At 41.0% G+C, this 25,266-nt stretch overlaps 1 protein-coding gene across 1 annotated transcript in view; it reads left to right on the forward strand.

Annotated features, from left to right (window-relative positions):
• Window positions 1-24,901, forward strand: part of SLC26A8 (solute carrier family 26 member 8) — a 70,922-nt gene extending 46,021 nt beyond the window's left edge. Inside the window, exons 9-20 of the mRNA XM_060110735.1 lie at window positions 3,322-3,469; window positions 5,229-5,342; window positions 10,185-10,262; window positions 14,046-14,141; window positions 15,529-15,635; window positions 15,717-15,786; window positions 16,173-16,265; window positions 16,375-16,506; window positions 19,815-20,180; window positions 23,413-23,467; window positions 23,568-23,752; window positions 24,614-24,901. Coding sequence (XP_059966718.1) covers window positions 3,322-3,469; window positions 5,229-5,342; window positions 10,185-10,262; window positions 14,046-14,141; window positions 15,529-15,635; window positions 15,717-15,786; window positions 16,173-16,265; window positions 16,375-16,506; window positions 19,815-20,180; window positions 23,413-23,467; window positions 23,568-23,752; window positions 24,614-24,901 — 1,732 coding nt within the window. The remainder of the gene's footprint in view (window positions 1-3,321; window positions 3,470-5,228; window positions 5,343-10,184; window positions 10,263-14,045; window positions 14,142-15,528; window positions 15,636-15,716; window positions 15,787-16,172; window positions 16,266-16,374; window positions 16,507-19,814; window positions 20,181-23,412; window positions 23,468-23,567; window positions 23,753-24,613) is intronic.
• Window positions 24,902-25,266: the final 365 nt, after the last annotated feature.

Consider the following 25,266-nt stretch of genomic DNA (forward strand, 5'->3'; position numbering starts at 1 on the left):
CTGGCATATGGAGTTCTTAAGGACTTGCAATTAATTTACATTATGATTCCTACCAGTGACTATGGGGCATCACTCTTGCTTCTGTTAGGGAATTATAGTTTCTTTAACCTTGACCAGATGAATCACTTTAGCTAAGAAAGGCTGCATACCACAGTTTCTTGGCTCATGAGAAGGCTTTTGAAGAGCATTGTTTATTTCCTCATGTTCTTCAGTAGGGAATACAGCAAAGAGTCAATGATATTGGCTAGCCCCCAACATACAAAACAGAGGCTACTTTGATGCAACCAGATTGACTTAATCTCATATCCTACCAGTTCTCAGTAAAATCTAATGATGACTAGATACATTGGAAATTCTGTTCAATTTTTTAAAACAGTGAGCAGGCAACCTAGGTACCAGGGAATACAGTGGTAAATAGGACTTGGTGTCTGCCCTCAGGAAAAAAAAATGACAAGGGCAACAATGGGATTGATGCTTTACATAATTATTTTATGTCATTTGTTCCTCACAGTAATACTATAAGGAAGATATTATCTTCTTTTTATGGCTCAGGAAACTAAGGGTTACCAAGTTTAAATTACTTATCCAAGCTCACACAGCTGGTCAGTGTCAGAGCTACTATTTAAACCCATTTCTATTTAATTCCAAAATCTAGTATAATAACCCCTCTATTATACTTACTTAATATGCTTCTGTTATTAATGACTTAAAAAACACACAATTAACCTTTGCTTATATTTCATCATAAGATTCAAGGGTATGGGTAGAGAAACAAACATTTCAAAAATTTAATTTTAGGTATTGCTTTGAACTCCCTTTTTATTACCTGTTTATCCACAGTTGCTAGGGACTAGAAAAACTGAACAATTTAGGTTAGTTCCTTCCACATCCATGTCCCCTTTTAACTAAATTGCTGACAAAGAATTGAATGTTACAGAAAACGTCAGGAAGGAAAAAAACAGTAGTTTATGCTATTATCATACTAAATATTTAAGGTTTACTAACATAGATTTGGGCAATAAATTCATGAAAATTAAAATCTTCTGTGCATCAAAAGACACTATCAACAGAGGAAAAAAAGACAGCTCACAGAATAGGAGAAAATATTTGCAAATCATATATGCTAAGGGATTAACATCCAAAATACATAGAGAACTCCTAAAATGCAACAACAAAAAACTAACAACCTGACTCAAAAAGTGGAGAAAGGACTTGAATAGACATTTTTCCAAGGATGATACACAAATGGCCAATAAACACATAACATGCTCAACATCACTAATCATTTGGGAAATGCAAATCAAAACTACAATAATTCAATAGATACCACCTCACACTCATTAGTATGACTACTATTTTTTTTAAAAAAGACGAAAATAACAAGTGTTGGTGAGGATGTGGAGAAAATGGAACTCTTGTGCACTGTTAGTGGGAATGTAAAATGTACAGCCACTGTGGAAAGTAGTATGCTGATTCCTCAAAAAATTAAAAATAGAATTGCCAAATGATCCAACAATTCTACTTCTGTATATATACCGCCCAAAGTTAAAAGCAGTGTCTTGAAGAGATATTTGTGCACCTATGTTCATAGCAGCATTACTCACAATAGCTGAAATGTGGAAGAAATAAAAAGTGTCCATCGATGGATGAATGGATAAGCAAAATGTGTTATATACATACAATAGAATATTTTTTGACAGTAAGAATATAGTTTTATTTATAGAAGTAATAAAAGGAATATACCACACAAGTATTTTACACACAAAACACCTTAGACACAAAGATATGGAAATGAATTTTTACAGTTTATTCACATTGAGTCTAGAATACTAGGTGACCCATTGTCACCTTTAAATAACAGAATCTTGTCACATCTCTTGAATACAAATTAAACAGCTCAGACTGAGTTGGTCGAGGTCACATAGAATCTGGAACTCACTCTAGTCTGTGCCTTTACCCTAACTCTTGAAGCTGCTACACTCATGACAGAATAATTCAGTGGGTGGTGAATCAGACAAAACAAACACCAAACAGACTCTCCTTCACAGCATGGCAGGTGTGAGAGAAAGATAAACTTTAAACAAAGCTGTATTTATCTCGCAACAATGCCCCAACTGAAGCACTTTTTTTTTTCCTATAGACAGATACTCCTAACACAGGTGCCAAGAGGACTGCTCTACTACTAGAATTAACACTATCTCTAATTTTTTTCTGCAGCTCAAGAACCTTCAATGGCTCCCTAGTGCCCATGAACTCACAATGGCAGCATGTTAAGGCTGGACTTTTCTTGTTTGTGACTAGCCCCAGTGGCTTAGCTGAAATTGTTTAAGATTTTATTGGAATTCAGTATTAATTGTGAAGTGGGAGAGACTGAAGGCTTCATAACGGTTCTGGAATGTGCTTAATTTGGGCACTGAAAATCCAAATATTTTAGCATTCAACTCCCCTCATACAATAGAATATTATTCAGCCTTAAAAAGGAAGGAAATTCTGACATATACTACAACATAGATGAACCTTGAGGACGTTATGCTAAGTGAAATAAGCCAGTCAGAGAAAGACAATTACTATATGATTCCACTTATCTGAGGTACTTAGTAGTTAAAATCACCAAGACAGAAAGTAAAATGGTGGTTGTCAGAGCTGGGGGGAGGGAGAAATGGAGAGTTATTGATTAATAGTTATAGAGTTTCAGTTTTACAAGATGAAAGGGTTATGGAGTAGTTGGTGGTGATGGTTGCACATTCTGAATGTATTTAATACCACTGAACAGTACATTTAAAAATGGCTAAGATGGTAAATCATGTTATGTGTATTTTACCCAATTAAAATAATTGGGGAAAAAAAGGTGTGAATAAGAATCAGAAGCAATTTTTACAAAGGACAATGACTAAAATTATACCCTAAAAGATTTGAGTTTGACTAGAAGGGAATACATTGAGCTTTTTAGCTCTAAACCATCTTAGATATGACATATGCCTATTGCTTACCCACTGTTATGGTCTCAAACAGTGTAAATAAACTATTTTTCATCGATTTTTGTAGTTTTGCCTGTCCTATCTGTTGCCATTGGTACATGGCAGAAACCTTGAACTAGAAGATAGTAGAGCATGTTCTCTTAATGGCTTTTGTAACCTGGCTTGATTTGCTGGCAGTTTTGTCAAGCTGCTGCCTGAGTTGCTCTTCTTATCTCCTATTTTTATTTTTTAAAAAAGGGTCAGACCTTTTGATATGGATGATAAAGTATGATAAGGTTGGAGTGGGGGAGATGCCAATAAATGATTCCTGCTATCTAGGAATAATTCCACCATTTTATTCCAGCTTCCTGTTTCCTGTAACGCCAGATACGAGCAATCTTACTGAAGTTCTTTTAGAAGCATTCTCCTTAGCTTTAGTGAGCTCCTCTCTGCTCATATTTCTGGGCAGGAAGATTGCCAGTTTCCATAACTATGATGTCAATTCCAACCAGGTGAGAGGACAGGCCTTTCTATTACTTTCTGTGACCCTTTAATCTTTGTTCTCTAACCTTAGCCTGCAGTTAAAATGAAGACTGGATTCTTCTGTAACCAGAGAGTCACTTGGACCATGATTTGAATTACAATTACCAAAGGATGTTTTAAATTTATTTATTTATTTATTTATTTATTTTTGGCTATGTTGGGTCTTCGTTGCTGTGTGGGGGCTTTCTCTAGTTGAGGCGAGTGGGGACTACTCTTCGTTGTGGTGCGCGGGCTTCTCATTGTGGTGGCTTCTTTTGTTGCGGAGCACAGGCTCCAGGCGCGCAGGCTTCAGTAGTTGTGGCACGTGGGCTCTAGAGCAGAGGCTCAATAGTTATGGCGCACGGGCTTAGTTGTTCCACGGCATGTGGGATCTTCCTGGACCAGGGCTCGAACCCGTTTCCCTTGCATTGGCAGGCGGATTCTTAACCACTGCACCACCAGGGAAGTCCTACCAAAGGATTTTTGAGAAGTGTGGCATACTTAACTCTGAAGCCACTTGAATTAATGTGTGTGGTTACTCTAGAACAGATATGGTGTAGGGAGGCAAGAAGGTAATGTATGACATCATGTTGTTAAGCTAACAGAGTTCCTCTCCTCTCCTTTTATCTTCCTTTTTCCCAAGTCCTTAGAAGTCAACCACATGCCAAAGCACAAGAAGAAATGCAGTGGAGGGACTTCCCTGGTGGTCCAGTAGCTGACTCTGCTCTCCCAATGCAGGAGGCTCCGGGTTCCATCCCTGGCCAGGGAACTAGAACCCACGTGCCGCAACTAAGAGTTCGTATGCTGCAACTAAAGAGATCCCGCATTCCACAACGAAGACCCAGTGCAGCCAAATAAATAAATACTTTTTTTTTTTTTTTTTTTTTTTTGCGGTATGTGGGCCTCTCACTGTTGTGGCCTCTCCCGTTGCGGAGCACAGGCTCCGGACGCGCAGGCTCAGCGGCCATGGCTCACGGGCCCAGCCGCTCCGCGGCATGTGGGATCTTCCCAGACCGGGGCATGAACCTGTGTCCCCTGCATCGGCAGGCAGACTCTCAACCACTGCGCCACCAGGGAAGCCCATAAATAAATATTTTTTTTAAAGAAATGCAGTGGAATATCAGAACTAGGCTAATAATACAATTAAGTTGGCCTCCCAGAAATAGTCCTTGTCATTTTTTTTTTTTTAGTCTCCGACCATTTTGAGTTTGGCTTTTCCCCTAGAAATTAAAAAGGGAATATGGGGACTTCCCTGGTGGTCCAGTGATTAGAACTCGGTGCTTTCACTGCCGTGGCCCCAAGGTTCAATCCCTGGTCGGGGAACTAAGATCCTGCAAGCCGCTTGGCACGGCCTGGTGGCCTAGTGGTTAGGATTCCGGACTTTCACTGCCTGGCCCGGGTTCAATCAGTGTCCCACTTTGACTTTAGGATAGTATAGAAGGAAGCAAGAAAAATAGTACTATATTTCTCCCTGTCATCCTAATTCCCAGAAATCATGCGGAAGAGAATAATAAGGAAAATGTCTCATTTACTCACTTTGAAAAAGGACTTTCCTTATGATCTCTAGCTAAAATGAAGAAATCAGATTTGCCATCCTTCACTTCTCTCCAATAATATTTCAGTGTTATTTGAAGTGATGTAAACAACCCTATCTTCATGCATAAGAAATAACAGTATACCTTTAGTTCAAACTCAAATCAGCCTTCTTTGACAAACAGTGGGCCTAAAGTATTTGCCATTTCTTTACAGGATTTAATAGCCATTGGCCTTTGCAATGTCGTCAGTTCATTTTTCAGATCTTATGTGTTTACTGGTGCTGTTGTCAGGACTATTATCCAGGATAAAGCTGGAGGAAGACAACAGGTATGTGAAATAGAATTTGATCTCTAATATAGAAAGACACTTAGGTCTATTCATATGTATATTCACAGAAGGGGATTATATTAGTTTAACTATGTTACTGTTTTAATGTGATGCTTGTTTGGGAAGAATTTGGATTTCATGCTTGGCTTAATTTTTGCTTAGATTTTGTCTTAAAAGCTATCTGTCAATGTGGAACTTGAAAGTCATTTTCTATAAAAATACTGTTCTGTTAAAGGCTTCTATATATTAGCCCACAAAAAGCTACTTTCCATGTAACATACCTAAAAGATAATATTTCAGATAAACCAACCATCACCTATTAACATTTTTTTCTATGGGGAGATATATTCTCAGCCCTAGTCTGGGAAAATGATAATATAACTCTCTCCTTCCTGACAGCAGAACTAGAAACTTTCCTGGCTTTCTCAAAGGGCATGACAAGAGGCTTTCATGATAGAGAATAAAGTCTTTGTCTAGGTGAGCTTAGGGAATTTATGACCATTCTACCTTTGTGTAAGAGAAAATTATCTAGGTCAGACCCTCTTCAGGTATCCTGAATTAGTAAACTAAATATATAGGGGTATGGAAAGGAAGAGGGAAAGGGAAAATGTTGGCAGAGAAGGTGCTAAAGGCAAGCTCTCTGTCTAATTGTAGGTAAGAGATTTTTTAAAAATTTATTTATTCATTTATTTATTTTTGACTGTGTTGGGTCTTCGTTGCTGCGCGTGGGCTTTCTCTAGTTGCGGCAAGCAGGGGCTACTCTTCGTTGTGGTGTGAAGGCTTCTTATTGCGGTGGCTTCTCGTGTAGCAGAGCACAGGCTCCAGGCGTGTGGGCTCAGTAGTTGTGGCTCGCGGGCTCTATAGCACAGGCTCAGTAGTTGTGGCACATGGGCTTAGTTGCTCCGCAGCATGTGGCATCTTCCTGGACTAGGGCTCGAACCTGTGTCCCCTGCATTGGCAGGCAGATTCTTAACCACTGAGCCACCAGGGAAGCCCAGCAGGAGAGTTTTTAAGTCCAACGTTCATGAGTTTTAAACTGACCAGATAAAAGTTACAACTTGACAACATGAGAGGTGTCGCATCTCAGTTATATAGCATGAATAAATGTCAAAGAACTATCAGAATTGAACCTGGAGTAAGCCTATGGAATGAGTCCGGGGATCAGGAGGCACAGAAACAGTGACAGAAGTCAAAGACAAGCTTAGGCCACAGCAGCACAGTAGGGAGGTATAGCCATGGTCAAAAAGTAAAGTGTCAGAAGAATGGACACTGAATTTGAATGGGGAAAGATAAAGTGTCACAGTCCATGGGTAAATATAAGTGAAATATAAGGTGAAAGCTAATAAAAGTCAGAAGATTGGACAGGGGTGAGAACATGGGTCTAGAGTAAGCCCATACTATATGATTTTATGTGGACTGAGTTTTTTTGTTATAGAGTTTCTGCCAGACACATTGGCCTTTAAGGTGTATGTAGCTGTTTTGCACTACTATTTAACCAAAAGAAGGAAGATGAGTTATGTTAAAAAGAAGGATGTTCTATGCAAGTGTGAAAAAATTTTGAAGTCAAAATGAGAGGGTTTTATGGTAAGAAAAAATGGAAATTCCAGACAATAGTTCCCACTAACTTGTGACCACACACTTTGTCTATTTAGTATACAAGCATAACAAATTTGGGGAGAAAAGATGCATGTGGTTGGAAAAAACTAAATCACGGTGCAGGTAAAATTAAGTGCAGAATAAATACAATAAATTTTAAAATGCCATAAATATTGCAAGAAGGAGAATGATGGATAAAGTGAGACTTTCATGGATCATTGCAAGAGGGTTAGGATATGTATAGATGGAGGGAGGGAAGAAGGGCTTCAGTTCAGCCTCAGAGCTGCCTTTAGCCTGTTGGACAAAGTGCCTGCTTCAAAGGTTGCCGATGGCTCTCATTCTGTTTTCTGCTATGGCATTGCTCTCCCCTACCAATGACATCTCTCTTTGTGGTACAGTGACCCTTCAAAGGGAAGTATGTCCCCAGGGATACCGGTAAGTCCTTCCCCAAGACCCTGACTTGCCCAGGGCAAATTGCTGGTTCAAGCAGAGAATGCCCCTGACCCTGGCCCTCCACATTGGAGCTACCCCACCTCCAATAAGTTTCTGATCTGGACTCATTCAGCCTTCTTCATCCCATAGCAGGGGTTATTCTCTCTGCCCTTTTTCTCTGGGGACTTTTGATTCACTCTGCCTGAGAACACCCCCACTTTTTCAAAGCTCCTCAGGACTGCAGGAAAGAGAGGCTAGGGGGCTGGCTCAGAACCTCTCTGACATGACTTGTCACCAGGAGCCACTTATGTATATATGTATTATGTATGTGTGTATGTATGTATGTGTGTATGTATGTATGTCTGACATAAATACAAACTGTATAAAATGTGTCTGGATTTCACTTTAATTTCTCCCTGTCTAGAACCCACTTGTCTTTACTGGTTGCAGCAAAACCTATCAGCCCTTCCAGCCATGGCCTGGGCCTGCTCATCCAGTTCTAACCACTATGCTTCCCTCTTCTCTATGACTGGGTTCCTTTCCTTGTTCTCTGCTTTCCAAGGACCAGCCTTCTTGCCTTGTCCCCAGGCTCCCAGAACTGCTTTTAAAAATGAGTTATTATTTTAAAAAAGAAAAGAAAAAAATTATCAGAGAGAAATGAGCTGTGTTCTTTTTAGAGGAAGCAGATAGTACAGTGGAGAGAGCCTGGATTTTGGAGTCAACTGGTCAGGTAGATTGAAACCTGACTCAGTAGTTCTAGATGTGTGACCTTGGGCAAGTTACTTTCACTTTCTGAGGCTCTAGTCCTCATCTGTAAAATGGGGCTAAGGATAACCTTTCAGTTGTGAGAATTAAACTGGATGACAATAGTGCCCACCATAGTGCGTGTCACTTAAGATGTTCAAATATCAGAGCTTCTACCACAGGTCCCTAGTGCCCTGGCTGGTCCATGGTAATGTACTGTCCGCTGCTTATGGAGCATTTGGTGTCTGAGGGTCTGCATGTCAGTAGTGGCTGTGTTTTATGGGACCTCACATTGCCTTGAATCCCCAGAAAGAAGGTAGAGTCAGTCTTTGTTCAAGAAAGCCTGGAAAAGTGATGGAAAATCAGAGCAGAAAAGCAAAACATGCATGAGATGTAAAGTTGTACATGCTCGTTGTCTCTAGACCCTGTTCAGGCACTGAGTCTGTGATTCTGAGAGCCATCAAGCATCCTCTTAAGGCACAATGCCACCAAGGATGGCCCTCTGATCCCAAAGCCCACTCCTTTGCGTGTGCAGCCATGGGGGACACACAATTATTGGCAGGCCTCCCTGAGCAGCAAGTTTTATGGGATTCAGTGTCTGGTTTGTGCTCATTTTAAACTAGGTTTATACAGCTAATTTTGGTGTCTGTATGTCTTCGCTTCCTTAAAAATAATGAGAAGAATTTTGGAGAAAGGAGTAGAAGGAAGGAAAAGTCCTGATATATTTTCCTGTGCTAATCAAAGCAGTTTCTTCTTATAGTGCAAGACTGCCTGAAGCTAGACCCTAAAACTCGATGCAGCAACAGGCTGATATGTACATTGGCTGGAGGAACTTATGGCGTCAGTTACCTTTTTTTAGTTCCACAGTGTATAAAATGTTTGCCATGAGAACTCCCTGAGGTTCAATTACGGTGATCCATTTTCCTGAATCCTTCTCCCTTTACTCTTCTCTCAAGGTTCAACTTTTCCACGTTGAGCTGGTCCCATTAGCTGTGCATCAGCTGGGATGGGGAAAGAAGGAAGTAGGATGTTGATTTCATTGTGATTATTATCAGCGATATATTTATATGGCAAATAGCAGTGAGTAGTGAGAGGGAATCCAGTAGGAAGTTTTTTTTTTTCACACCTAATAAAAACAGAGAAAAAAAGTTAGAGAATCATTGCTGAGTGGTCATTTAATGGTTTAGATTTAAGGTTGCTTGTTCTTGCTTGTATATGCCATTATTTTGATTTGTGGTTACATATAGTTTTATTCCCCTTCCACCCCCATCACAGTGGGAAATTACACTGCTGTATATTATTTTTTCTTAGTAGGGGTTTAAACAATGGAAATTTATCAATAGAGGATATAATGGTTCAAGATTATGTCCAGAGAGCCTTGAGATTATTAAGGGAACTATGCTTCTTAGCTTTCTACCTGTATTTGCCAGTCTGAATCACCGCTTACCAAGTAGTACTGAGCCCAGAGTAGTCAACCCAGGTGGGATAGGATCCAGAGCTCCTATATACAGCCTGACTCATGTTCATAACCTTTTTTGATGGCAGTGAGGCAGAGGGAAACTGAAGTAGGAAAATCAGAAGTGAATATCATGGTGTTTTTAAGATGAAGCACCACTGAAGCTGTTAGATGGGAAGTTATCCAGGCTCCAAAAGAGCGGGGTGGAATGGTTGGGATTTTAGGGCTGACAGTGATGAGTCTACCAGGGCTTTTCTAAACTGTTCAAAGAAGGGTTAAATTTAGGATGAAATGCAGGCTGGATTTTAGGAGACTTCAGATTCATACCACAAAGCTATGGCAAGAAAGATTCAGATATCCCAGACAATATGCGACTTTTCAGAAAGCCTTCATACGTCCAATCAACAAGAATTTATTGAGTACCTAGTATGTGTTTAGCACTTTGACAGGACCTGAAAATGTCAGTTCATGAAAAATGCACTTATGCTGGATGGTTATACTCAACCCCTTTTAAGAAAAAAATGACATGCTTCTCACCAAGCAGAAGGCCTCAGTTGCAGACAGGGACCAATACATTCCTGATGGTCTCTCTCCACCTGGCTCTGTCTCCTCAGTTTGCATCTCTGGTAGGCGCAGGTGTGATGCTGCTCCTGATGGTGAAGGTGGGACACTTTTTCTACAAACTGCCAAACGTAAGTAGAACTAATCAAATAACTAAGTCAAGAAAGAATGGATCTCCAGATTACATCTTGGTGGGGCATCTCTGAGGAGAACTGCGTTCAACTGATCCACAGTGGTTGCCCCAGCCTATTTCTAGTTCCTTTTCTTTAAAATAACAGCCACTGCCTCACAGGATTGGGAGTTAAATAAGACAATATGTATAATATGGAGAGAACGGTTTTGAGCTAGTAATAAGCACTAAAACAATTGTTATTCTTCTCGTTTCTGTTAATCTTTTTTTTTTTTTTTTTTTTGCTTAAGCTATAAAGTAAGCTTTGGAAGTAAGGATTCAGTTAAACATGACCAAAATAGACTTCTGATGCCAGAACACCCAATACCACCACAGGCTTGGAAGCTCATTGTGCATTCATGCCATCTGTTTTCCTAAATAGTTTCCAGAAGTCCTTGTTCTGCATTCATGTGAACTCAGTCCCCCTACTGCTGCCACACTGCCTCTTGGTCAGTTCAGAACACTAAAGGCAGCATCTAAAACTTGAGTTTTAACTCTGTGTTCAGCTAGGATGCCTCTATATACTTATGTGCCATTTCTTCCCTTTGTGTGAGACGGATGACCTTACATTTAGAGATGCCAGGTGCATTAATTACTAGCTATAATCGATTTGTCTAAGTGACAATACAGATCAATGCCCAGTCATCATAATTTCCTTTTAAATTTCCTTAATGTTCCCTTTAGCTATTTTTAGATAGTACTAAGGGAGCGGGGAGGAGATTTTATTCCTGGTGCAGCAGCTTGGTTACACACTGAGGTGGCAGTCCCTAAGCTGGCATTGTTGTAAATATGATGCCCATCCTTTTGAATGCGTTTATTCCACCTGGTAAATATCAGGTTTCAGTAGAGCAGGACCATCTCAAGGCTGTTGCTGCCTTCTGCTCTTGTGATTCAGGGACCTTGGAAACCAGCCATGGAATATATGCATGGTGGGTGGGATTAAGCTTCTGTTTATCACACAAGCTGTCCTCTGATTCCCAGCAGAAGCCATCTACAGAATTTAGTTTATATAGCACCTTTGGTGCTATAACTCTTGGGAGTCTATTTTCGGAGGGCCACTCACTAATTTACTTTGAACAATGATTTTTTCCATTCTAGAAGAGTCAGAATTTTTAAAAATCTCAAATAAAAATCTGTCAGAATTCACTGAAGGGTAGTGATAAAAGTAAGTAAGCCCTCCCTTACTATAAATATGTTGGGGATAGAACAGCCCTTGCTTTTGGCCAACCATGTTATGGCATGTTATTTTTATATCATCTAGTTAGGATGTTTTTGGGTGAGAAAATGTAAATACAATCTGATCAGTGGAATATCTGAATTTCTACAACACTGGGACTCTATGAGTATTAAACTACGAATGATTCCTTCCTTTTTTGAACAACTGTGGATAACTTGTTGCAAAATCCTTAGGAGAGTAATTGGTGGAACATCCTGGCTAGGATCTCAACTAGTTAGCAATGGAACCAACATAAATTTTAAAAAAACGTAATACAGGGACTTCCCTGGCATTCCAGTTGTTAGGACTTTGTCTTCCAGTGCCCGGGGTACGGGTTCGATCCCTGGTCAGAGAGCTAAGATCCCACATGCCTCATGGCCAAAAAACCAAAACATAAAACAGAACAAATATTGTAACAAATTCAGTAAAGATTTTTTAAAAATAGTTCTCATCAAAAAAAAATCTTAAAAAAACCATAATGCAAATAGTATATTCAATATTGTTCCAATTTTGTGTGAAAAAATACATAGTCTATACCAAAATGTTAACAATGGTTATCTCTTGTATGATGGAAATTATATATAAATTCAATTCTTCTTTATACATGAGCACAGTTTATCTTAATATTAAGAGAGGTAAAAATTTTATTGTATATTATGTCATGAAAAGATTTGTTTCCTCTTCATACTCCATACATCAAGCCCAAAATCTGGTAAAAGCCCTATGAAGTTGAATTTCTTATCTTTCCTACCACATCTCCCTGCAAATTGTGGAAATTTGGGGAGATTCTTGACTGGAAAGAAGATGAAGATGGGAAACAAGTAATTTCTGTTGACTTCATCTTTGTTCTTCCCTCGTCTACTGACCTGTTAAGACCAAGTGGTCACTGAGTAACCTCAGAAAATAAGAGTAAGCTTGGATCCAATCCATTCCTGATGATAGGATCAGTTCTAATTCGCAGGCAGAGTGTGCATATATATATATATATATATATATGTATATATGTATATATGTGTGTGTGTGTGTGTGTGTGTGTATATATATATATATATTTTTTTTTTTTTTTTTTTTTGCGGTACACGGGCCTCTCACTGCTGTGGCCTCTCCCATTGCGGAGCACAGGCTCAGCGGCCATGGCTCACGGGACCAGCCGCTCCACGGCACGTTGGATCTTCCTGGACCGGGGCATGAACCCGTGTCCTTTGCATCGGCAGGCAGACTCTCAACCACTGCGCCACCAGGGAAGCCCTAGGCAGAGTATATAGAAGAGAGGATGGTTAGGAAAAGAATGAGAAATGTTTCTTAAAGTAGGTTCGATTCTACTTTGAGGCCCTGATGATTTTACATCCCTATGAGTATCCATCTTCATTTTCTTATATTTAGGACACTTTCTTTCCATCAGAAAGGGAGACATGCTTACTTTTAAAACTTTGGAAAATTCACAATAGATAAAAATCTATTTTTTAGATAGACTGTTTACACACTGAGGTGGCAGTCTCTGAAGCCATAGTCACAAATAAACCATTATTAACATTTTGGCATATATCTAACCAATATTATTCTCTATAAATGTATAATACTTTGTGTAATTGTGATCTAACTGTACAATCTGGTATTCTTGTTTTAATTTAATATGTAGCATGATACTCCATACTATAACTTAATCCTCTTAAATTAGGTTATCTGAATTTTTGTTATTATAAATAACACAACAGTGAGCAATTTTGTACATCTACCCTTTTCTATATTTAAGATAGATTTCTAAGAGTAAAACAAAATTTCTGTGTGAAAGCAGATTAGCATTTCTTGATATATTGCCAAATTATTTTCCAAAAGGGCAATACTCAACACCCATTTTTATGGGATGTCCTCAATGTTTTAAATTTGCTAATTTAATCTGATGGACAAAAAATTGGTATCTTATTGTTGAAATAATTGTAGTACATCATGATTAGACTTGAAAAAAGCCCAACTGAAACTATTTCAGCATTCCTGTGAGTGGAAATTCTCTTAATTTGTCATCCCTTCTGAGAATGGTTTCTAAGTAACACCAGTAACATAGATTATGTCAAGCAAACTAGACAAAGCAAGGCCAAGTAGGCAAAGATAAGAAAAATGGCCAAGGTGCCAGCCTCCCTGAGGGCTTGCCTCAGACACCAAAGTGACAACATGGAAGCAGAAGGTGCTAGATGATCATAACCTGCGGGTACTCTTCCTCTCACTGTCAGGGTAAGTAATCAGTGACCTGAATCTAAAAGGGGCTTGTGGTAGCTGTACCGGCCAAATGAGTGACCTGGCCTTGCCTTGTTTTGTGCGTTTGACAAATTATGGAGGCGAGCAGAGAAAAGCGTGGAGAATACTTATTTGATTAGACAATGAGTCAAAGCATGGACCTGGTATTTTTATGAAATATCAGTGCATAATATCTCTGAGTGGCAAGGCTGACTAACTCTCTGTGGTACCTTTGTGGAAATTTGGGAGTTTTACCCCTGAAAGGAAAATGAAGCAGTGTTTATCTTTTCCCCACAGGCTGTGCTGGCTGGTATTATTCTGAGCAATGTCCTACCCTACCTTGAAACCGTTTACAACTTACCCAGTCTGTGGAGGCAGAACCAATATGACTGTGTGAGTGTAGATGTCCTGGGTGGGGTGGGAAGGACGGAGGGGAAGCCTGCAGAGAGGGGAAGAGAACAAACAAAAGAGATCAACCTGAAACCACTGTCTGATGCCTAGTACTCTACTTTTGCTGTAAAAAGGGAGTCAAGGTTATTGGTGCATGGAAATACCCATTCCAACTATGCAAAGTTAAATAAAATGCAATTAATTAAGTAGCTGCAGTTACATACAGATCTAGTCAAAAGGGTTTATCATACATTGCATATTTGAATGACTTTTAATCCAGTTAATAGAAATACATTCCAGGATGGGAGACAGAAATTCTAACAAGAGAAGGAGGTGTCTTTCCAGGAAGAGTAACTGATGGAGCACTCTCCTTCTCTCTAGAGCACAAAACTAGAGGACATAAAGGGGAGACAGCAAGAAATAAAAGATGGGGGATGTGATACAATGAGAGGAGAAGCACCCAGAAGAGGCAGAGAGATAGGGAAAGGGATCATTTTTGGATGCAGGTCCCTGAGAAGTTAAGAGGGAAATGTGGTCCAGTGCACAGGTAGAGCTTCTAGTCTTAGGAGGAGGGATAGCCCTTCCAAGAGACCTGGAGAGAACGGGGGAAGGTTGAGTGCACATACTAACAAGTGGCAGGTGGAGGGGGAAGTAAATACTTAAGGGAGTTTCGGCCTATCTTCTTTTTTAAATTTTTATTAGAGTATTATTGATTTACAATGTTGTGTTAGTTTCAGGTATACAGTAAATTGAATCAGTTATACATATATCCACTCTTTTTTAGATTCTTCTCCCATATAGGCCATTACAGAGTATTGAGTAGAGTTCCCTGTGCTACAGCAGGTTCTTATTAGTTATCTATTTTGTATATAGTAGTGTGTATATGTCAATCCAATCTTCCAATTTATCCCTCCCCCTTCAGCCTACCTTCTTTGTGAAAATGAAAGTCAACATCACCTGCTGAGAGTGATGGAGAAGGTGGTGGGATAGGGGCTTGAAAAGGATATTAAAGATTCCCAATAACTATCATAGCTCTTAAAATAGCAACCACTAATTTGGTGAGTGTTCTGGGTTGCTTTACAAATAATATTTCTAATCTCAATAAATTCTATAAATCAGATACTATTATTCCTATTTTTCACACGAGGAAACTGAAGTTTTAAGAGAGAATTAGAGAGAAGTGACCAAGGATGCATAAAAGAATTGCTAGGTAGCCCTGAGACCCAATCATTTGTGATGGCATCAGTTCATATGGCTGTGGAATTTGTTCTCTAAATCCTAGGTGTTGGGAGAGAAAGGGTAAAGGTGAGTTGAGAAAGAGGACTTGTGATTTTCTCAGTTCTGCTTGTTATCACGGTCTTCCTTTTCCCTTCTTCCTCTTTTCCATAAGCTCATTTGGATGGTGACGTTCATATCTGCAATTTTACTGGGACTGGACATTGGATTACTTGTTTCAGTAGCTTTTACCTTCTTCATCATCACTGTTCAGTCACACAGGTACTTTGTCTCAGGTAGTAGGAGGTGGGCCATGGCAAGGTAAGGCAACTGTGACCTAAAGACAAATGCATTTACTTTCAGAACTAAGATTCTCCTCCTGGGTCAGATCCCTAACACCAATATTTATAGAAGCTTCCATGACTATCGGGAGGTAAGAATCCAAATCAGTCCCACTCCTTTGCCCAAAGGATGGGGTGGACCAGGCCTGCTGCTTAGTTTTTCTACAAAACCCCTTTGCTCCTGTCTGCTGCACTGCAGATACGCATTTACAAAGGTGGGGAAAGCGATGGAGCCAGTTAAGGATAATTTAAAAATGTACTTCGGGGGAGGAAGGCCAAGAAAAAGAGAGGTGTGAGGAAATGGAGAGGAAAAGAAGAAAGCCGGAAAAGCACGGGATGATAATGGGAGGAAGGAATTTGCTAGATTTTGCTTCTTATAAAGAATACAGATTCTCCAGGAGGTTCTAAGGATTTTTTTTTCTTACTCCATAAAAGAGCTGAAAAATTTCCCTCAAGTTTCCATTTATTTGTCTTGCAGGTTACAAACATTCCAGGGGTGAAGATCTTCCAGTGCTGCAACTCCATTACATTTGTCAATGTTCACTACCTAAAGCGCAAGCTGTTAGAGGGGGTGAAGTCTTTCCTCCCCAGCCTCTCTCCACCTGCTCCCCTCCCCTTCCCCGAGTATTCTCCCCTCCCGCACTCACCATCCGTATGAGACCCCCTCATATGTCTTTCAGGTTAAAATGGTAAAGGTGCCTCTTACAGAAGAAGAAATTTACAGCCTGTTTAATCAAAATGAAGATGGCCCCCAGCGAGGAAAGATTTGTTGTTGTTTCTGCAACTGTGATGAACCGGAGCCACCGCCCAGGGTTAGAAACATGTCTTCTTTTCTGCATTTTTCTCCACATTTTATAAAAAAGAAGTGCACTAGTAGTTTCTTTAAAAAAAAAGAAAGAAAAGAAAAGAAAATCTAACCCCCCTCAGGGATTTTAACTCTTAGACGAACCATGAGTAATTGGAAATCAAAGATTTCTACTCAGAAATGGAGACACGGGTTCCCTTTCAGGTTCAGATCTTGCCCTGAAAGTAGGAGGCAGGGGTAGATGTCCTGACTCCTGATTCCCTTCTCAATGGCCAGCAACTTATCTGAGCACAGAGTACAGTCTGCCTGTTGACATTGTCAGTAGTTCCCTGGTTGTCCCTGTTTCCTTGACTTTTATCTTAGCTCCCTGGCTATAGATTTCTGAAAACAAGTGACTTAAAGATAGTTTTCTAACTGCAGCAGGGTCAAGGGCAGACAGGGTCAAGGTGGCTGGGGTTCCCAAGGATCTGTCAGAGTCTCCTGATGTCTGCCTGTGACCAGGGAAATGATGATGTGGGGTGGAGGGCAGATAAGCAGACATTGGGATTTTACAGCATCTGAATATTATTTTAGCAGATGAGTTACAGCACTCATTAATTTCCAACTCAGATTTGATCTAAATATTCCCTTTCCCCAGGGCAGGGCTGTTCATTTCCAGCTTCAAGGCCTTTCATCCACACAAACACCCTGGAGGAGCAGCTCTGTCTACACACACACACACACACACACACACACACAAGAACACCTCCCATCCCCCTCCTCACCTACAATACTAAGCACCCACTCTCATTGCTATACACCCGAATGGAGCATAGGTTCTACTGAGTTCCTGGAAAATACCAACTTCCCTGCCAAGAGGACTGCTCTACTACTAGAATTAACACTATCTCTAATTTTTATTTTGTATCCACACTGCACTGAGTATTGTAGAGAGCATTTACAGGACATCAGAAAATACATTTTAGAGTAGAATATGATCTCGTATTAATTGATCTCATACTGTGTGCCCAGAACTATGACACTATGAAAAAGGAAAACAAATTTTTAGGGGCCTCTGTCTCCAGGTAGTTCCTTTTTCTTTTTCTCTTTAATTGTGGTATAAGGCACATAACATAAAATCTATCATCTTAACCATTTTTAAGTGTACAGTTCAATAGTGTTAAATATATTCACATTGTTGTGCAATCATTACGACCATCTACCTCCAGAACTTTTTCATCTCACAAAACTGGAACTCTGACCCATTAAACAACTCCCCATTTCCTCCTCCTCCCAGCCCCTGGCAACCACTATTACACTTTCTGTTTCTATGAATTTGACTCTTCCAGATGCCTCATATAAGTGGAATCATGCAGTATTTGTCTTTTTGCAATTGGCTTATTTCACATAGCATAATGTCCTCAAGTTTCATCCAGGTTGTTCTTTTTTTAAAAAATTTTTTCATGGAAAAATTTGAACATATACAAGAGTAGAGACAAGTATAATGAGCCTCTATGTACTCACCATCCACTTTAAGATTTATCACCTCGTATTCAATCTTATTTCATCTATATCCCTACCCACCTACAGCCCCTCAAAATCACAGGATTATTTTGAAGCAATTTATGGAATTTTAATTCAAACTGGGGAGGATTTCCTGGCAGTCCAGTGGTTAAGACTTGGTGCTTTCACTGCTGTGGGCCTGGGTTCAATCCCTGGTCAGGGAGCTAAGATCCCACAAGCTGTACGGTACGGCCAAAAAAAAAAAAAAAAAAAAAAAAAAATCAAACTGGGGAAACATCTCTCTATTAATGTGACATTTAGGCTATTATTGTATTTATCCATCAAAAAATATACTTTTTTTCACATCTCTGAAATTTAGATGCATTATAAAATTGATGGCATTATTATAGTTTAATTTGCAGAGTTTTGTTTGTTTCTTGACAGTACAAAAAGTAATGGTGCATCTTAAAACTGATGAAATAAGATGGTAAACCATACCATGCAGTATACTGTTATGTTCTAAATCATGTGTTTATATTCTAACCACTCTAAGACTTCAGTTAAAGAGATCGGCATGAACTCAAAAAGGCAGGGAAACTTCACGGTAGTAATGGACTTAAGCTGGGCAGGAGAGAGAAATTTGGATTTATGTCAGGTAGGAAAAAGAAGGACTCCCAGTCCATGAATAGGCTTGGACAAGGACACTGAGGTAGAAATAAGCATGGGATCCTCAGAGTAATAGGCTTGGCCTGGGCAGTAAGTTCAGGCAGACCCGGTGGGAGTGGCTTGTGAAAGCTCTTGAAAGAGTATAGAGTAGACAGAGAGAAAGGGGAGGCTCTCAGAGGTTTCTTCTCCCTGAAGGACCTTGTATCTCCCCAACACTGAGCCAGTGCTCAGCTGTCCCCCAAAGGCCTGGCCTCAGTGACTGTCAAGTCTTGGGGAGCACCTCTCTCCTTTGAACTGTAATATTATCATTTGTCCACACCACTTTTTGTTAGCAATACAATATATACTACCTTGTTAGTTTTAATCTTTACATTTTTTTTCTATTTTTAAAGTTTATTTCACAAGCAACATTATTAGAACAACAGATTTTTCTTAAAGAAACATCACCCCAAAGTATACCACTCTAGCAAATGAACTCTTCATTTTCCCACATGCCTTACAGTTCTTGTCCATTTAGGTTGCTATTCATCCTTTAAATGGACACGTGCCCTCTCCCCAGGTAGAATCTGGTCCCTGTGACTGCAGAGTCAGCATTCACATCTTTCACGCCATTGTATTCCCGGTGCTTGGTACTGTCCTTAAGCGATGGCTTGGTACTATCCTTAAGCGACATAGGCCTATTAGGAGCATGAAAGGAGTGAAAGGTAAAAATAGCCACACTCAAATACCTTTTGTCTCCTTAAGGAAGTCTGACAGAAGACAATTTCATTGATAAAAGAAGGAGGTGTTGAGAAAAGGGACTGATGGAAGAAATACTTCAAAGTTCTAGTAGGTGCGGGAGACTAATTAGAATCCAGGGATGAGGGAAAGGACTAAGTCAAAGATGATTTAAAGTCTGGCTCACTAAGACAATGATAATGTCACTGATGCATGTGGGGAAGTTGGGAGGGGTGGCTCTGAGTGGTGAGGATCAGGAAAGATGAACGTGGTTTTAGTCACAAGCTGGAAGTGACGGTGAGATATCTAAGGAAAAAAGGTATAATGCATAGTCTGTGGAGTCTTCCAAGAGAGAGGGAAGTGAGTTAGTAGATAGAAACAGCATAGTTGCGAATGCTTCCAGGCTTGTTTGAGTCTTATCATAGTCCTCCCCTAACTCTGTCATCCCAGGTTGTTTACACAGAACGATTTGAAAGTAAACGGGGCCTCGACTCGTCCTCCATTAACCTGGTCCACTGCTCACGTTTCAAGAGCATGGACATAGGCCAGACTATGTCCGATGACCAAGTACCGTACATAACATCTTCCACATCCCAGAGAAATCCAAACTACAAGGAGGTGGAGAAAGTTTGGCTTTCTGATGACCCCTCTAAGAGCATGTCGATCACACTCCCTGATGCTTCTGAAACTCAGGTCGGAGGTAGAACACTCCTGCCTTACTCGACTTCATCTCTTCTACCCAGCATCCACACCATCATCCTGGACTTCTCCATGGTACATCTTGTGGATGCACAGGCTTTGGTCGTACTAAGACAGGTAAGTACTAAGGAGGCTTTCACAAGAACCCTGATCCCCTCCTACCACCACCATCCCAGCCCTGATCCTGATTGAATCCTGTTAGTCACTGGTCAGCTGCTCTGTGACTCCTAGGCCACTAGGAACGTGAGCACCAAAGACAGTTTAAGGTCAACCAGAATAAAAAGAAAATGAAGCAACTCTGATTTACTAAACTAGGGTTGGTTCCCTAACCATGGCATATTTTTTCTCAAGGACTGAAAACTAGGAAACTCTTAACACCATTGAAACAGCAATCTGTGCCACCCCCAGCAACTCCCAGCATATCCTGGGAGTTAGCTACAAAAAATGTCAAGGAATAGGTTCAAATGCTACAGAAGAAAGTTCACAAGGAATTCTCCACTATTCAGCTGCTCTAAAAGGCACCCAGGTTTGAAGAACTTGTGATGAAATGGCACCCCAAGTGTGGGGCCGCCCAGTCCGGTACCTGTAAGGATCTTCCCCAGTTCCTTCTTCATTGCCTGCATCTTTGGGTGAAAAGGGCAGGAAAGATTTTTCCTTCAAAGCTATGTTCCCTGAGTCCTGGCTTCTCTCCCACTTTCTGGTTTCTCAGACAGATTTCATTTCTCTCTCTCGTACAATATGGACAGTTTAGGTGCACAACTAACCATATTGGTTTTATTGTTTAATGTCTCATAAGTACAGTGTCTTTTTTTTTCAAGCCAGCTTATCTCAGTTTTTAGTCCTCTATCTCACTCTTGCTCCTGTTGGTGATGGCTCAGGTTTACACATCCTGAACCCACTCGCTTCCTGGCTCTAACTGCACCCACTTTTTAAAAAAATTTATTTAATTAATTTATTTTTGGCCACGTTGGGTCTTTGTTGCTGAGTGCAGGCTTTCTCTAGCTGCGGCGAGCAGGGGCTACTCTTCGTTGTGGTGCGTGGGCTTCTCATTGCAGTGGCTTCACTTGTTGCAGAGGACAGGCTCTAGGCACATGGGCTTCAGTAGTTGTGGCATAGGCTCTAGAGCACAGGCCCAGTAGTTATGGTGCACGGCCTTAGTTGCTCGGTGGCATGTGGGATCTTCCCGGACCAGGGCTTGAACCCGTGTCCCCTGCATTGGCAGGCGATTCTTAACCACTGTCCGTTCCCCCCACACACACACCTTTTTTTGAGATATGCTCCTTTGGCTGACTTTCCTTCTTGTATCCTCAGATTCCATTTGAACAAAATATTTATAAATATTTTATCCTATGTCTTATTCCTAAGTGAATATGATTCTGTCTTAAGTGAGTCCAGCTCCTCTTTGGTCTAAGGCAATAGGAAGCTTGTCATAGCAGAAAGAACTCTGATTGGTGGTCTGTGGATGTGTGCTCTGTCCTGGCTTTACTACCACTCACTGTCCATCAGACCCGAGGTAACTTAATACATTGCACTTAGTTTCCTCATCTATAAAATGAGAGGCTTAGAAGAGATTTATATCAAGGGCTTTCCCATCCATGAGACCCTCTCCCCACCAACACCCCACCCCCACTCCATTTGCAGGCTCAAATATACTTGATAATGTCTTATCTTTGGGACTTTTCCATCTTAGGTTGTACTACTGGGCTGTGTTCTCTTCTCCCAGTCTTACACTGTAGCTATAGCTTTAGATTTCATTGACTACACTATCGAATGTCTCTTACATGCCAGACTGAGTTGAGCACATTTATATACACTATCTCATTTAGTTCTCACAACAGCCCTGAGGGACAAGCCATATTTCCCCCTAAGAGTCCTGTGCTCGCAGCTAGGAAGGGGCCTGTCCAGCACTGGAACTTAAAGCCTCTGACATTATATCACTCTTCCCCCTGTTCTGTAGTATAATTGGGCCATCCTTTCCTCTCTCCTCTCGTCTTCCATTTTTTGGAGGCACCATATGTTCTGGTCCTTGGCATGACCCTTCCATCAACCTGGCCTATGCTGATGACTTTCTGCTCCAGCCCCATCATTGAGGCAATGTCTGGCACCTTAACTTTGCAGTCTTCAGAGATTCACGGTACACCCTCACACTTTAAAAAGGCAGGTTTCCCCCCAGGTGTCTGGTTCTGTGTGTGTTCGGGTTTGGTTTGTAGCTTCTGTGGCCAGAGCATTTGAGAAGAATGATTTCTTTAACACTGGCATCACCAAGGCCCAGCTGTTCCTCACCCTCCACGACGCTGTGCTGTTTGCTTTGCTGTATCCCGCCTTGTTGGAGGAAGTCATTATGTTTTGTTTACTTTATAATTGAAAACTTGAACCCACTAAGAAAAATCCCAGTAGTTGTTCTTATTAGAGACAACCACTCCATTTAAGCTTCTTCTTAATTCACGGGATTTCAATCTCCCATTGCTTGTCATTTAGAGTATGTCTATAGTGGCTCTTTACCAAATAACTTTATGATTTACTGTATGATCAAGAATGACTTTCTTGTTTCCCCTTTGTAGTGAAAGAAGTAGAGTCTGTCTGTTTTATTTCTTTTGACACTCCAACTTAGTGTCCAGGTTTGGAACCTGTTGAGTCTTAGAATATTAAGGTGAATGGTGACTTCTTTTGAATTGAACGTTAAGATTTATAGCTCCAGAGCATACATACATATATATATATATATATATATATATATATATATATATATATATATATATATGGGCTGAAGTATACACTTGGGGTCAGTGTCTGATGTTTTACTAAATTCATATACAACTTTGCAGGACAGCGCTGAATATGATCCTCAGGGTTCCTGAATACCATTCCCAACTATATCACTTGACCATCTCTGGGCCACATTTTGCCACCTCTGCTTAGTGGACTCCAGAGAGAAGGGGGCCATGTGCAAACACTAAGCAATAATACCAAGATATGATTGTTCATGAGGCCCGTCCAGTGTGTCCCCATCACACCTGTGCCTGCGTCTATCCTAGCACTCTCCTCATGTGAACATTTATCTCTTTATGTGAACTGTTTCCCCACTTAAGACCATGGGCAACCCTCCCTCTCACTCCCCACCTCACACAAGACCATCTGATTCTCTTTTGTATTCTGGCACTTTAGGCATTTCCTGGCATAAAGCAGTTCACTCATCAAATGTTTACAGAGTTAAATGGGGTGGGGATGCAAAGGTACATATACCCAGACAAATGAATGACCAAAGAGGTTTTAAAACTCAGCTAATTAAAAGGCCCTTTCCTCTACTGAGTGTGAAGATCTCTAAAACTGGCTTACTCTCTCCCCACAGATGTTCAGTGCTTTCCAAAACGCCAACATCTTGTTGCTCATTGCAGGGTGTCACTGTGAGTATCTTTCATCTTATGAAGAGGGCTATGTTTTGTATCCTGGATCCTCTCCTCCCCAGATGTCTGACCCTGTGTGTATTCCCGGTTTGGTTTGTAGCTTCTGTGGTCAGGGCACTTGAGAAGAATGATTTCTTTGACGCTGGCATCACCAGGGCCCAGCTGTTCCTCACCCTCCACGATGCTGTGCTGTTTGCATTGTCAAGGAAGTTGCCAGAGTCCTCCGAGTTAAGTGTGGACGAATCGGAGACAGTGATACAAGAAGCCTACTCAGAAACAGACAAGGTTGGATGATGTGAAGCATCGGGGTGGGGAGTGGTGTGGCGATGAGGTGGGAGGAGACACCTAATCAGATAGAGATGAGCAACGTCCAGGAAAGGTTTTTGAGTGTGGCTGTCCCAGAATTTGAAATGTTGAAAGGTTCCCTTACCAGTTGGTAAATAGCAGTAAACCTGACTCCCAGGTTCCCACACTGCCATGGCATCTGGGTGTCATTCAGGATCCTTTCCCAACTGAAGAGGGGTTACCCAACCCAGCAGAGGCCTCAAGGATCTTTTTACAGCAGGCTTGGTTAGTGCCAATGCCATACCAATTATTAAATATTTTAAATATCCTCCTTAGCTATCCCTTTAAAATCCCCCCCCACCACCACCCTTGGGATAGATAATAAAACTGATGAACTAGCAGACGTAAAGGTATGCCAGTCTAACTCTATGGCTAGAGCAAAAGGTGAGAACTATAGACAGAGATAAAGCTAAAGAAGATAGCAGGAAGCCAGGTCATGAAGGGCCTGCTGAGGATTACATTAGGGGGTTGGAAAGACAAGTAAAATCAAGAAGACAAGATGTCCAGGAATGCTGACAAGACCATTGTTATTTAAATGGTTGACCATGAAATCCAGGCGGGCTAGAAAAACTAGAGAAATTGGAAGTTATGGATTGATTGAGCCTGAAGCATGGTAAGTAACTGAGGAACCAGAGGGTACAAAGAAGATGAAAAGCAAATTTAGGCCAGAAATATTTTCTACTTTGCCAGGAGCCCATACTTTCTGGTACCTTAAGTCCTACTGTATTCTGAAATTCCTTGACTGTTCAAAAATTAAATCTAATTGGGAAGTTTTAACCCATCTAATTGTGTATATTTCAGAAAGAAGAATCAAAACATAAAATGAGCAGCCATCTTATAGAAGCCCCCAGAAGTAAAAGTCCAGCCTTCACCATACTCCAGGACCCAGTAACAGAGGAGGAATCAGAGCTAGACTTTGATCTGTATCCCACGCAGGAGTCAGAACAAGGGACTGGGCTAGATCCGGACCTAGACCTGGATCACGAGGTGGAGCCTGAATCAGAGCTGGAGCCTGAATCTGAGCTGGATCCAGAGACAGAGACCAAGCCTGAGCCCATATCCAGGCCAAGGTCTCAGCAGCAGTACTAGCCTCTGTATCAGTCTATAACTCCCCAGTTCCCACCTCAGACTCAGCCTAGGACACAGTCAGTAGAGAGGAGGCATCAACTTATGAATTCATTTACATCCCAGAGCAACGCCAGTGAGGATACCTTGTAGATGAGCTAAGAATAAGGGGTCAGATTCCCTCAGCAAATCCTCCCCACCCAAATGGGGCCACTTGGTCTGGAGACGTAGGCTAGTTACAGACTAGCAGTACTTGCCTTGGGACTCCTCCACCTGTTGGCCTTCTTCCTTCCTCAGCGCTGGGATCTCACTCCCAGATCACAATACTAAACACCAAGAATTATCTCTGAATTCCTTATCCAGGTTCACTTCGTTTCACCTTCAGCAGA

The sequence above is a fragment of the Mesoplodon densirostris genome, chromosome 10, assembly GCF_025265405.1.
Source record: "Mesoplodon densirostris isolate mMesDen1 chromosome 10, mMesDen1 primary haplotype, whole genome shotgun sequence".
NCBI classification, from domain to species: Eukaryota; Metazoa; Chordata; class Mammalia; order Artiodactyla; family Ziphiidae; genus Mesoplodon; species Mesoplodon densirostris.